This window comes from Ranitomeya imitator, chromosome 2 (assembly GCF_032444005.1).
Source record: "Ranitomeya imitator isolate aRanImi1 chromosome 2, aRanImi1.pri, whole genome shotgun sequence".
Taxonomy (NCBI): Eukaryota; Metazoa; Chordata; class Amphibia; order Anura; family Dendrobatidae; genus Ranitomeya; species Ranitomeya imitator.
This window is the reverse complement of record NC_091283.1, coordinates 796,365,269-796,378,763: the sequence shown is the minus strand read 5'-3', so window position 1 is coordinate 796,378,763 and position 13,495 is coordinate 796,365,269. Positions and strand designations below refer to the sequence as shown.

Sequence of the window (13,495 nt, the reverse complement as noted above, 5' to 3'; positions counted from 1 at the left end):
AATTGGGGTTTTGTGTGAATTTATGTCAAATTTACTTTTTTCTGATTTTTGTATTACAATACACACGAAGGAAATAAACGTGTATAACAACATATGGGTAATTGCAATAATTTTCTGGGAGAAATAATTCATTTTCTGGAACAAATTTCAGCCATGACGGTACCTAAATATTGATTTTTTTTTTTTGGCACATATGCGCAAATTGTCTTTTCATATTGTTTAATCCATCAAGTGCGCAACATAATTAAAATGTATAATGTGTTCTATTTCTGCAACATAAGTACAATAGATAGAATAATCAATACATAGAAGTTCCCAGAATGGTTTCACTTTAACTTGGGTGAGTAATTTTAATAGCATCTGTGGGTCTTGGGTCTCATTTAAATGCCTGTTTCTCACTTAAAAAAAAACGTCCTATTTTTATTAGTGATTTTGCCAGGTCTCATCCAAGTTTCAACAGTTTTTCTTGAACAAGAAAAAATAAAGTTGTTTTTTTACCTTCTCCTATCTAGCAGTCCACGAAAAAAAAACAGCCTTATAGAATATACTAGGTAAGTGTTCTATCCCTAAAGAACACAGCTAGAACACGTGTGCGAAAATCAGACATCTGAATAAGAGCTTAGTCTCCTAATAAAAATTAGACCTTTTTTGTAGAAATGCATTGTCTAGCAGAGAATCTAGATTGTAAGCTGTAATCATCATTAACAGAAATAAACACATAAAATAGATCACTCTATTTGTAATGACTATATAAGATACGAATTTCACTTTTTGTAATAAAGAACTGAAATAAATTAACTTTTTGATGATATTGTAATTTAGTGAGAAGCACTTGTGTGAATCATTTAAATTGTAAAAAAAAAAAAAGTGGATGCCATTTTCTGTAATACATACTTGAAAGCTCATAACATGGCCGTATTACTGCACTGTACATCTTCAAGTTGTACAGAGCCTTATGGAGGCTGAGTGGTTCTGTGAACTAAAAGGATGCTAAAACTCCATATTTTTATATGGTAAAAAAATATGATAATTATGTGGTACCTTGAATGTGAAGTTTGTATCAAACTGAAAATGATTCTCACAGCCGGCGATTCCTCCATTATAAATAACCATGCCCTTCTGCTTTACACACTTCCGGGGAAGTTTGAAGAGGCGAAATGTGGCAGAAACAAATTTGAGGTCACCTGAAAATAAAAAAAAATAAAAAATAAAAACACACATTAGGTTCCTATACACACAGAATGTATAACCAACTCCAGCTACAAAGGGAACCAAGTGATGACCAGTTTTATTGTGTTTTCAATTCCAAATATCAAGCGTCATTACTTTAGAAACACATACAGTCATAGAAACACAATGTATTCTTTGAAATCTGTGGCTTTACGTATCAGGATATACGGTAATACAAATCTCGTCCTCAGAAGGTGTTAAAACTAAGTAAATGCAACCTCAGATGAACAACAACGCATCACAAATTACACTGTCATTATTTAATTAACCAAAACTAGGCCAGAATGGAAAAATACTGGGTGAAAAATTAAGTACCTCCAATGGATCAATATCTTGTAGATCCACCTTTAGCAGCAATAACTTGAAGTCTGTGTTTTCTTTATGACTTTTTCAGTCTCTGACATCATTCTGGAGGAATCTTGGTATAGTCTTCTTTAAAATGTTTAAGTTGATTGGGGTTGTGGACATTCGTTTATGTACATTTCCTTAGGTTCCAATATAGCATTTCAATTGGGTTGAGGTGTGGACATTGACTTTGCTATTTCAATACCATGATTCTTTTCTTTTTCAGCCATTGTGTACAATTTCTGCAGGGCTTGGGGTCAATGTCCTCATTGTGTAAGACTCAGTTATGCCAAATCTTTTGGTTTTGGGTAGATGGCCTCACATTGGACTCCAGAACATGTTTGTAGGCCGGGGTCACACTTGCGAGAAACTCGCACAAGTCTCGCATCTCAATACCCGGCACTGCTGCTGGCACTCAGGACTGGAGTGTTTGGCTGCATGTATTTCTATGCAGCTGAGCGCTCCGGTCCGAGTGCCGGCGGCAGTGCCGGGTATTGAGATGCGAGACTCGTGCGAGTTTCTCGCAAGTGTGACCCCGGCCTTATACAGAGAATTTCATGGTCTACTCAATGAGGTCCTGCAAGATGTCCACCTCCTGTGGCTGTAAAACAAGCACAAAACATCATCCCTCTACCACAGTGCTTGACAGTTTATATGATGTTTTGAGCAAAAATATTTCCACTTTGTTCTCATCTGTCCAAATGACATTTTTCCAGAAGACTTGTAGTTCGTTCAGATGCAACTGTTCTTCTAAAAAATAATAGATTTTCTCCTGGCAATGTTTCCAAACAAACTATACAGTATATGTTCAGTCTTTTTCTAATTGTATTATAAACTTGAGTATTTAATATGCTGAGACCTTTAGACTCTGAGCTGTAGCTCTTGGTATTTTTTTCAGTTTCTCTCAGCCTTCTATGGTCTAACATTGGGGTGAATTTGATGTACTTCTGGGAATATTGTCACCTATGTGGAATGTTTTCTATTTATGAATAATCTTTCCCACTGTGGAATGATGGACTCTAACTTGTTTGAAAATGGCTCTGTATCTCTTACAAGATTGATGGGCATCACAACTGCTCCTCTAAAATCATTGCTAATGTATTTCCTTTTTGGCATCGTGTTATCACATACCAGACCTATCCAGACCAGCAAACTGCATAAGCTTCTGCTTTTAGAAAGGTGGTCGCACTTGTTGATGAATAATTAATCCAGGGCATTTGATTAGCAGTACTTGGCTGCTAGTGCTACTTACACTCTTAAAACCTATGAAAGCAGTGAGTATATACTTATTTCACACACTGTCTGCATTTTTGTCTAGTTTTCGTTACGTAAACAATTTACACAGTTTAATTTGTCATGTGTTCTAAAACCTTCTAAGGACCAGATTTTTTATGTTCTAATACACAAAAGTATACAGTTAAAAAAGGTTGTAAATAGTTTTTCTCATGATTGTTGCTACCTGCTTTTTAACATCACAATGAGGGGGCTTGAACTGCAATGCTAATACCCTCGCTTAATAATTTCTGTACGACCACATAGAAATAGTGCTGCCTCCCTACAACAGCATTTTCAAGGCTCCTCACATGTACAGGTGCTTTTCACAAACTTAGAATATCATCAAAAAGTTAATTTATTTCAGTTTTTCAAAACAAAAAGTGAAACTCGTATTATATGGAGTCATTACAAACATAGTGACCTATTTCAAGTGTTTATTTCTGTTAATGTTGATGATTATGGCTTATTGGCAAGCAATCACATCTGACCTTAACTTAGATTCTCTATGGGGTATTGTCAAGAGGAAGATGAGACACCAGACCCAACAATGCAGAAGAGCTGAAGGCTGCTATCAAAGCAACCTGGGCTTCCATAACACCTCAGCAGTGCCACAGGCTGATCGCCTCCAGGCCACGCTGCATTGATGCAGTAATTGATGCAAAAGGAGCCCTGACCAAGTATTGAGTGCATTTACAGAACATACAATTCAGTAGGCCAATATATCGGATTTTAAAATCATTTGTCAAGCTGGTGTTATAAAGTATTCTAATTTACTGAGATAATGACTTTTAGGTTTTCATTGGCTGTAAGCCATAATCATCAACATTAACCCCTTTCCGACATCGGGCGTACATTTACGCCGATGTTGGACTCCTTCCCATTTTGAACAGCAGACATGTGCCCGGAACAGAAGCGGGTGGAATCGCGATCCAGCCATTGCTATTAAACCGTTAAGTGCCACTGTCAAACGCTGACAGTGCCATTTAACAAGCATTTCCGGCAATCGTGGCAGAAATCCAACCACCGGTGACCCCGTCACGTGATCATGGGTCACCGATGGGTTGGCATGACAACCAGAGGTCTCCTGGAGACCTCTCTGGTTGTCACTGCGGCTTGCTATGAGTGCCGGTCAGCGCTCATAGCAAGTGAGTAATTCTGCCATATACGATCCAGTTATGGCAGCTTCTAGTCTCCCATGAAGACTATTGAAGCATGCCAAAAGTAAAAAAAAAGTTTTAAAAAATATAAAAAAATTAGAATATAAAAGTTCAATCACCCCCCTTTTGTCCCATTCAAAATAAAACAATTAAAAAAATCAAACATACACATGTTTTGTATCGCCGCGTTCAGAATCATCCGATCTTTCAATAAAAAAAGGATTAACCTGATCGTTAAACGGCTTAGCAAGAAAAAAAGTCAAGAAGCCAGAATTATGTTTTTTGGTTGCTGCGTCATTGCATAAAAATACAATAATGGGTGATCAAAGATCATATCTTCACCAAAATGGTATCATTAAAAACGTCAGCTCAGTGCCCTCACCCATCTCCAGATCACGAAAAATGGAGACGCTATGGGTATCGGAAAATGGCGCAATTTTTTTAATTTTTTTAACAAAGTTTGGAATTTTTTTCACCACTTAGATAAAAAAGAATGTAGACATGTTTGGGATCTATGAACTCGTAATGACCTGGAGTATCACAATGTCAGGTCAATTTTAGCATTTAGTGAACCTAGTAAAAAAGCAAAACCAAAAAACAAGTGTGGGATTGCTCTTTTTTTTTTTGCAGTTTCACCGCACTTGGAATTTTTTCCTGTTTTCGAGTACACAACATGGTAAAACCAATGGCTTCGTTCAAAAGTACAACTTGTCCCGCAAAAAAACAAGTTCTGGCTGTAGGAATCAAAGGAGCAAAAAATGAAAATGCAAAACCAAAATACCTCTGGTCGTTAAGGGGTTAACAGAAATAAACACATGAAATAGATCACTCTGTTTGTAATGACTCTATATCATATGAGTTTCACTTTTTGCATTGAAAAACTGAAACAAATTAATGTTTTGATGATATTCTAAATTTGTGAGAAGCACCTGTACTTCCCATTAAGTATGATGCCGAACAATTCCTTTCCACAGGGTATGATGCCCCCAACAGATAGTATGATGCGCCCAGACTGCCCTCTTTAGGATGTTCAACTTTTGTTGATGTTCAACTCTGTTCAGTCCAAGTTCCATCCTGAGCACTGCCCAGCACCAGAGGCTGCACTTGTAACAGTAAAGGAGCACCTGACAGAACTGTTTAGGCTGCAGCCAGTCAGCAGCCGCTGATAAGTCATATGAGCAATGCAGCCTAACTGTAGCATGACTGCCAGAAGACACAGCACTAATTACACTGGAACACACAGAGTATGTGCTTTCCTAATTTTGTTGGGGCCATGCTAGCATTTAAAAAGGAGTTGTCCAGTAGTGGACAACCCCCTAATGTTGACCAAACCAACCGATTTTGTTGGGACAGGCTAATCATCTAATTAGATTCTAATGTGTATGTCTGTGGAAATAAGGATTGAGTTGTTAGAATCTTTTTACTAATGATAAAGGCACTGTGAAGTTCATATGAAGAAACAAGCAAGCGGGAATCATAGAATGTTAGAGTTGGAAGAGACCTCAAGGGTTATCGTGTCCAACTACCATCTCAGACAGATGTTTGTCCAGCCTCTGTTGGAAGACTTCCATTGAAGGAGGAGTCACCACCTCTCGTGGTAGCCTGTTCCACTCATTGATCACCCTCACTGTCAAAGAGTTTTTTTCTAATATCTAATCTATATCTTCTCCCTTTGAGATATTTGTAGACAGCTATTAAGTCTCCTCTTAGCCTTGATTTTTACAAGTTAAACATTCCCAGATCCTTTAATTGTTCTTCATAGGACATACTTTGCAGTCCGCTCACCATCTTGGTAGCTCTTCTCTGAACTTGCTCCAGTTTTTCAATGTCTTTTTTTTTAAATGTGGTGCCCAGAACTTGACACAGTGCTACTTCATGTGATCTAGACTCTATGCTTCTCTTAATACATCCTAGAACTTTGTTTGCCTTGTTTACTGCTGCATCACACTGTTGACTCTTGTGCAATCTGTGATCTATTAGTATACCCAAGGCTTTTTCACATGTGCTGTTGCTTAGTTCTATTCTTCCCATTCTACAGATGTAATTTACATTTTTCTTGCCCAGATGTAAAATATTGCATTTTTTCCTGTTGAATACCATTCTATTAGTCACTGGCTATTGTTCAAGCTTATTTCAATCCTTCTGAATCCTTTCTCTATCTTCTCTAGTGTTAGCTATCCTTCCAAGCTTTGCATCGTCTGCAAATTGGATTAGTTTACCTTCAGTTCCCTTATGTAGATCATTTATAAAAATGTTGAAGAACACTGTAGCCAGGACAGAGCCTTGTGGTATCCCACTTGAAACACTTTTTCAATTGGATGTCAACCATTTATTACCACTCTTTGAGTGAGTATGATCACTGAGCCAGTTAAGAATCCACCTAACCGTAGCCTTGTCAATCCCATACTTGGTCATTTTTCCAATAAAGATAGTATGAGATATTTTATCAAATGATTTGCTGAAGTCGAGATACACTATATCTACCGCATTTTGCTGATCCACCCAAGTCAGTGATTCCATCATAGAAAGAAATTAAATTAGTCTGACATGACTTGTTTGCTACAAACCCATGCTGGCTCTTGTTAATTACTGTATTCTTGTCCAAGTACTTACATACATACAATTTGTTCAAAGATCTTTCCTTGTATAGAAGTAAAGCTCATTGGCCTGTAATCTCCTGGGTCAGTTTTATTTCCTTTTTGAAGATAGGGACAACATTTGCCCTTCTCCAATCTTCTGGGACTAGTAATCTGGCTAGTGGATCTGCAATTTCCTCTGCTAACTCTTTCAGTAACTAGGATATAATTCATCTGCATCAGGAGATTTAAATTCATGTAAATTATTCTAAGTGTTCCCTCACCATATCTCTGTTTATGGATAGAGTGGATTATTTTATTCTTTCAATGGCACCGTGAAGATCAGTTGATGTTGCATTAGCTTTCTTAGAGAACACAGATACAAAATAGGAATTTAAAAGTTCAGAATTCTCAACATTAGTTTTGACCACTTCACCTTTTTCAACCTGTAAAAATCCAATAGCATCTTTGACTTTTCATTTGCTTTTGAGTTTCAATAAGTACCAAGCAAGCACAGAATGTATCTGGGTGTCAATGGGGAGTAATGAGCAAGTGATGGCAGTATGTTTGCCAATGAGTACTAAACAAGCAGAAGGTGGAGAAAATTATAGTCTGGGGTCACATTTAGTGGGAATGTGGTCAACATTTTTTTTTGGTAACTAGTATTCTAGTTAATCAGCTGCTCAGAATTCTTTTCTCTCAAGACCTGGTCTGACAATGGCAACAAATAAGGTATTGCACATCTTGTAATGCAAAAAGTTATACTTGCCAGAAATCTTAGTGGCCTGTCATTCATTTTTTGGAATAACAGCAGAAAAAAAGAAAAAACTCAACCCATTTTCAAATTATTTGCCAAATATGTTAAACACAATGCTATTCCATTATGTAGCGGAGTGTAATGTCTCAAGGTTACAGATGGCTTTCAAAACTCCATTTTCCCTGCTCCTTACGTAAATCATTCAGATAACAAATCAAGGTCTCTGGCTAGAGTGTGGGCTGCTGCAAGATACCAGATGGGAGTGAATTAAATAATATCGCCTAATCCAAAAAAAAAATAATGTCCCATTGTTTGAAGTCACAGTCATTCCCACAAGATCAGGCGAAAACGGCAAAATTTCAAGAAACCCATAGCCTACAATGAATAGAATCAATGAAAGGCAGTCTAAAGGCCCCCATACAAAGTTGGCCAAAAACCCACCAATATTGCTACACACACATATGAGAAAATATATTCATTACAAATAGTCCTTTATTATTAATATTGGAACACAATACACAGACAATAAATAACACTTAAAAGTGCTAAAAAATGCATATTTCCTATTTGGGCCCTTGGGATACTTTCAGGGGGCTTGTCCCCAGACATGAAAAATATGAAAAACAGTTTAGGTTTTATACATGATGAACCCAGAAGAATTCAGTTGTTGAGGCCAAGATCATGAATCTCGCACGGGGGGCACACAGCTGAGGACTTCTGTATGGAGTTCTGGAATTGGTCCACCAAAGTTCAATGGAACGATGCTGCTCTCAGGTGCCAGTTCCAAAAAGGCCTTTCTGATACCCTTAAGGATGCTCTGGTCCTTCATGACGCCCCTTGTTCTCTGGTAAAGGCCATGATTCAGGCCATACAAATGGACCACAAAATCCATGAGAGAAGTGGTGAATGGCAGGCTGCTTGTCATACTTCCCCTGAGCAGATCCATTTACCCAAGGTGGAGCCATTGGAGATTAGAGTTACTCGTCTTCATCTTGCAGGAAGAAGACGTAGACAAGATCTCGGACTATGTCTATACTGTGGTCTCTCTGAACATTTTCTTAAGAATTGCCTAACTCATCCTCAAGCTATCAATCCATCTGGAGAACATCTGAGTCTGGGTGTCTTTTTGTTCCTCTGATAAAGTACTGATAAATACGATGTTATGCTTTGAGAATCAGGGGTTGTCAACATTGACTGACTGTTGGTCTGCTGCTAACTTTATTGATTTGGGACTGGTTCTGAAGTTAAGGCTAGGAACAGCTAGTTCAGAAAGACCCATTCAAATCGGCGCCCTTGGCAAGACATCATTATCTCACAATTTGGGAGCACTCCATTATGAATCCATCTCCTGTTTTGTGTTGGATAATTTACCTGCTGGATCGGTACTGGGGATTCGCAATCCTGTTGTTGATTGGTGTTAGCAGGAGATTGTGAATTGGAGCCCCAATTGTTACAAGAAATGTCTAAAAAAAACTTGGAGATGTCTTTTCAAAAAAAGAGGCAGAGTTACTACCTCCCCATCTTCCCTATGATTGTGCTATTGATCTTATTCCTAGCGCCAAATTGCCTAAAGCTCGCCTTTACAATTTGTCTGTTCCTGAATGGAACGGCATGAAAGAATATGTTAACAATAGTTTACGAAAGGGTCATATACGTCTTTCCTCCTCCCATATAGCTGCTGGATTTTTCTTTGTTAAAAAGAAAGATAGGGGTCTCCGTCCTTGCCTTGAATTCGGAGAATTAAACAAAATCATGGTTAAAAATACTTAACCACTTCCACTCATCCCCGACCTATATAACAAGAAAGGAGAACATTTTTTAGCCAGCTCACCGTCCTCGTCTCACTCCAGGAGTTCATCTGTCAGCCAGGGTCGCAACTCGGCAGCCACAGCAACGAAATCCAGAAAAATGTGTATGACCCACAGATGAAGAATCCGCTGCACCTTCAGAGGTCTTGTATTATAAAACTTCCATTTTATTAAAGAATAATTTAAAAATATAAAAAAGGACAGTTACATGCAGTTAAATCAGCCAGTGGACATCTAGAACCAACACGTTTTGGCCCGTGACAAGGCCTTAATCATGGTGCCAGTTCCAAAAATCCTTTCTGAAACCCTTAAGGATGCTCTGGTCCTACATGATGCCCCTTGTTCTCTGGTAAAGACCATGACTCAGGCCTTACAAATTGATCAGACGCCTCTCATTTAGCCAAACCAGATCTCCACTTTGCACTGAAGAGGGGCAGTACACCGAAACACAGTGTCTGCAAATTGAGAATCTGGTTTGGCTTTTATCCTAAGTCATGTGACAAGACTCGTTAAAGGGTCGACACTGACTGTTAGGATTGCTACTTCCAATAAGTTCAAGAAAAGCACATCCAGCCCATGAATGGCAGCGCTTCCCAGGAGTCACATTCAAAGATGATATTTCATATTTTTTTATTTCATAACTTAAAATAGAAGAGATACGACGCGTTTCGGATACAGTATATATCCTTCTTCAGGTATCATAAAACCACAGTACAAATCCTCATTCATGGGCTGGATGTGCTTTTCTTGAAGTACTCATCCTGTGTGAGCCTTACTCTGGCTCTCTCACTTGGATCCACCCGAGGCAAGCTGCAAGCCCTGTATATTGAAAAGCATCTCAGAGGGAATTTGGAGGATACACGATCTAAAGCCATTTTAGTCTTTTATCAGGTGAGTGCATAAAATTGTGCACCCTTTAAAGACTATAATATTGTGTTTACGCACTTAGGGCGCCGCGATTTGTCTGTTCTTCTCTCCCAAACAGGGTTTTTTTGTATACTTCCAATAAGTGGCACTAGAGTTCTAGTCCTCTTCCTCTCTGAAGAGACAATTTGCATATTTCCCAGAGGAGCATTGCGGCTTTAAGTCTTCTCATCTCGACATGCTTAACATGTCACTCTCCGAAAGGAGAAACAATACTTCTTGGATCCCTTGCTAAATTAGAGAAATTTTAGGGGTTTATCTTCTCAGCAGAATGGAATAAGATGGACCCTGGGAATGTGCAGGCCATAATTGATTGGGTTCAACCTTGTGATCTTAAAGGTACCTTCACACTAAACAACTTCACAACGATAACGATAGCGATCCGTGACGTTGCAGCGTCCTGGATAGCGATATCGTTGTGTTTGACACGCAGCAGCGACCAGGATCCTGCTGTGATGTCATTGGTCGGAGCTAGAAGGCCAGAACTTTCTTTCGTCGCTGGACTCCCTGAAGACATCGCTGAATCGGCGTGTGTGACACCGATTCAGCGATGTCTTCACTGGTAACCAGGGTAAACATCGGGTAACTAAGCGCAGGGCCGCGCTTAGTAACCCGATGTTTACCCTCGTTACCAGCGTAAAAGTAAAAAAAACAAACACTACATACTTACCTTCAGCTGTCTGTCCCCGGCGCTCTGCTTCTCTGCACTCCTCCTGTATCCTGTGTCAGCGCCGGTCAGCCGGAAAGCAGAGCGGTGACGTCACCACTCTGCTTTCTGGCCGCTGTGCTCACAGTCAGTGCGGGAAGCAGAGTGCCGGGGACAGACAGCGGTAGGTAAGTATGTAGTGTTTGTTTTTTTTACTTTTACGATGGTAACCAGGGTAAACATCGGGTTACTAAGCGCGGCCCTGCGCTTAGTAACCCGATGTTTACCCTGGTTACCGGGGACCTCGGCATCGTTGGTCGCTGGAGAGCTGTCTGTGTGACAGCTCTCCAGCGACCAAACAGCGACGCTGCAGCGATCGACATCGTTGTTGGTATCGCTGCAGCGTCGCTTAGTGTGAAGGTACCTTAAGGCTTTGCAGCATTTTCTGGGATTCCTCAACTATTATCAGAAATTTATCAGTGGTTTTTCACAGATTGCTAAACCACCTACTGACCTTAAACATAAGGGGGGGGGGGGAATCTCAGGCTTTGGTCCCCAAATGCTATCACGGCTTTCAAAAGATTTAGAGTATTTTATGTCTGCACCCAGTGTGATCCAACCTGATCTGCAAGAAACATTTATTGTTTATTGTAGAAGTGGATGCTTCGGAGATCAAAGTGAGGGCAGTGTCATCGCAGGGACCCAACACTCTGATTTACCTTTGTCTATGTGCTTTTTTTCTAAAAAAAGGTTTTCCAGCGGAGAGAAATTATGATGTGAGGAATCAGGTGTACTTGCTACCGAATTGCCCTTTGAGGAATGGAGGCATTTTTTGGAGGGGGCGATTCATCCAGTTATGGTGGTCACTGATCACAAGAATTTATCTTACATTGAATCAGCTAAAAGATTAACTCCTAGACAGGCCAGATGGTCCTTGATTTTCTCACGGTTTAATTTTTCTATTACATTCAGGCCAGGGTCTAAGAATTCGAAAGCTGATGCATTATCTCGTAGTCTAGATTCAATTTCTCCTCCAGAAACTCCATCACCATTATTCCTCAGGGCATTGTGGTTTCTATGGTAACTTCAGAATTGAAAGAGGAGATTCGTAAACTCTAGACATTGGCGTGAATACCTAAGATTGTATGTGCTACAGGAATTTCATGATTCGGTCTTAAGTGGTCATCCTGGAAGCCATTGCTAGAATTTTTGGTGGCTGTCCATGCAGAATGATATTAACGATTTTATATCTGCTTGTGAAGTCTGCGCACGCACTAAAGTCAGTCATAGCCGGCCGGCTGGGGAATTGGCAACATTGCTAATTCCCGAAAGATCATGGATTTGTCCATGGATTTCATTATGGATTTGCCTCTGTCTGATGGGAAAACTGCTATCTGGGTGATTCAGCAAGCAAGCTCATTTTGTTCCTTTCTCAGGATTACCTAATGTAGAGACACTCTCCAGGTTGTTTATTTCTCATATTGTAAGGTTACGTGGAATCACTCTGAACATTGTGTCTAATAGGGGAGTACAATTTGTCTCTAAACTCTGGAGAACTTTTTGTAATAAACTCGGGATTGACTTGTCATTTTCATCTGCTTACCAACCTGAAACCAATGGTCAGACTGAGAGGACAAATCAATCTGTGGAACACATTTTATGGTTCTTTGCAGCAGCTCGTCAGGAGGACTAGTCTTCGTTTTTACCTCTTGCTGAGTTTGCTTTTAACTGCCGAGTAAATCAATCTACCAGAACCTCACCGTTCTTCTGTTATTATTATTTGTGTTTTCATCCTCATTTTGGCAAATTTTCTAAGCTTCGTTTTGAATGTCCTGGGGTGCAGGTCGCCGTACAGATACTTAGGGATGTCTGGAGAGAGGTTCAAAAGAATATTGGGACTGCTCAGATTCACCAAAAATGAAAGACAGATAGAAGATGTTCGGTGGGTCCTGTTTTTAAGATTGGGGATAAGGTTTGGTTGTTATCTAGGAACATTACACTTCAAGTGCCATTGGCAAGGTTGGGTCCAAAGTGTATTGGTCCATATCAGATCCTAGAGGTGGTCAATCCTGTGGCATTAAAGGTACCGTCACACTAAGCGACGCTGCAGCGATACCGACAACGATCCGGATCGCTGCAGCGTCGCTGTTTGGTCGCTGGAGAGCTGTCACACAGACAGCTCTCCAGCGACCAACGATGCCGGTAACCAGGGTAAACATCGGGTTACTAAGCGCAGGGCCGCGCTTAGTAACCCGATGTTTACCCTGGTTACCATCGTTAAAGTAAAAAAAACAACCACTACATACTTACCTTCCGCTGTCTGTCCCCGGCGCTGTGCTTCTCTGCCCTGTGTAAGCAGAGCGGCCGGAAAGCAGAGCGGTGACGTCACCGCTCTGCTTTCCGGCTGCCCGGCGCTCACAGCCAGAGCAGAGAAGCACAGCGCCGGGGACAGACAGCGGTAGGTAAGTATGTAGTGGTTGTTTTTTTTACTTTAACGATGGTAACCAGGGTAAACATCGGGTTACTAAGCGCGGCCCTGCGCTTAGTTACCCAATGTTTACCAGCGAAGACATCGCTGAATCGGCGTCACATACGCCGATTCCACGATGTCAGCGGGAGAGCCAGCGACGAAATAAAGTTCTGGCCTTTCTGCCCTGACCAGCGATATCACAGCAGGGGCCTGATCGCTGCTGCGTGTCACACTGGACGATATCGCTAGCCAGGACGCTGCAACGTCACGGATCGCTAGCGATATCGTCCAGTGTGACGGTACCTTT

General features: G+C 40.5%; 1 protein-coding gene across 2 annotated transcripts in view; it reads right to left on the bottom strand.

Annotated features, from left to right (window-relative positions):
* Positions 1–13,495, bottom strand: part of BORCS7 (BLOC-1 related complex subunit 7) — a 65,385-nt gene that overhangs the window by 6,642 nt on the left and 45,248 nt on the right. For both annotated transcript variants that reach the window (XM_069753718.1, XM_069753719.1), the window contains one exon: positions 1,042–1,184. In XM_069753718.1, the coding sequence (XP_069609819.1) occupies positions 1,042–1,184 (143 nt within the window). The remainder of the gene's footprint in view (positions 1–1,041; positions 1,185–13,495) is intronic.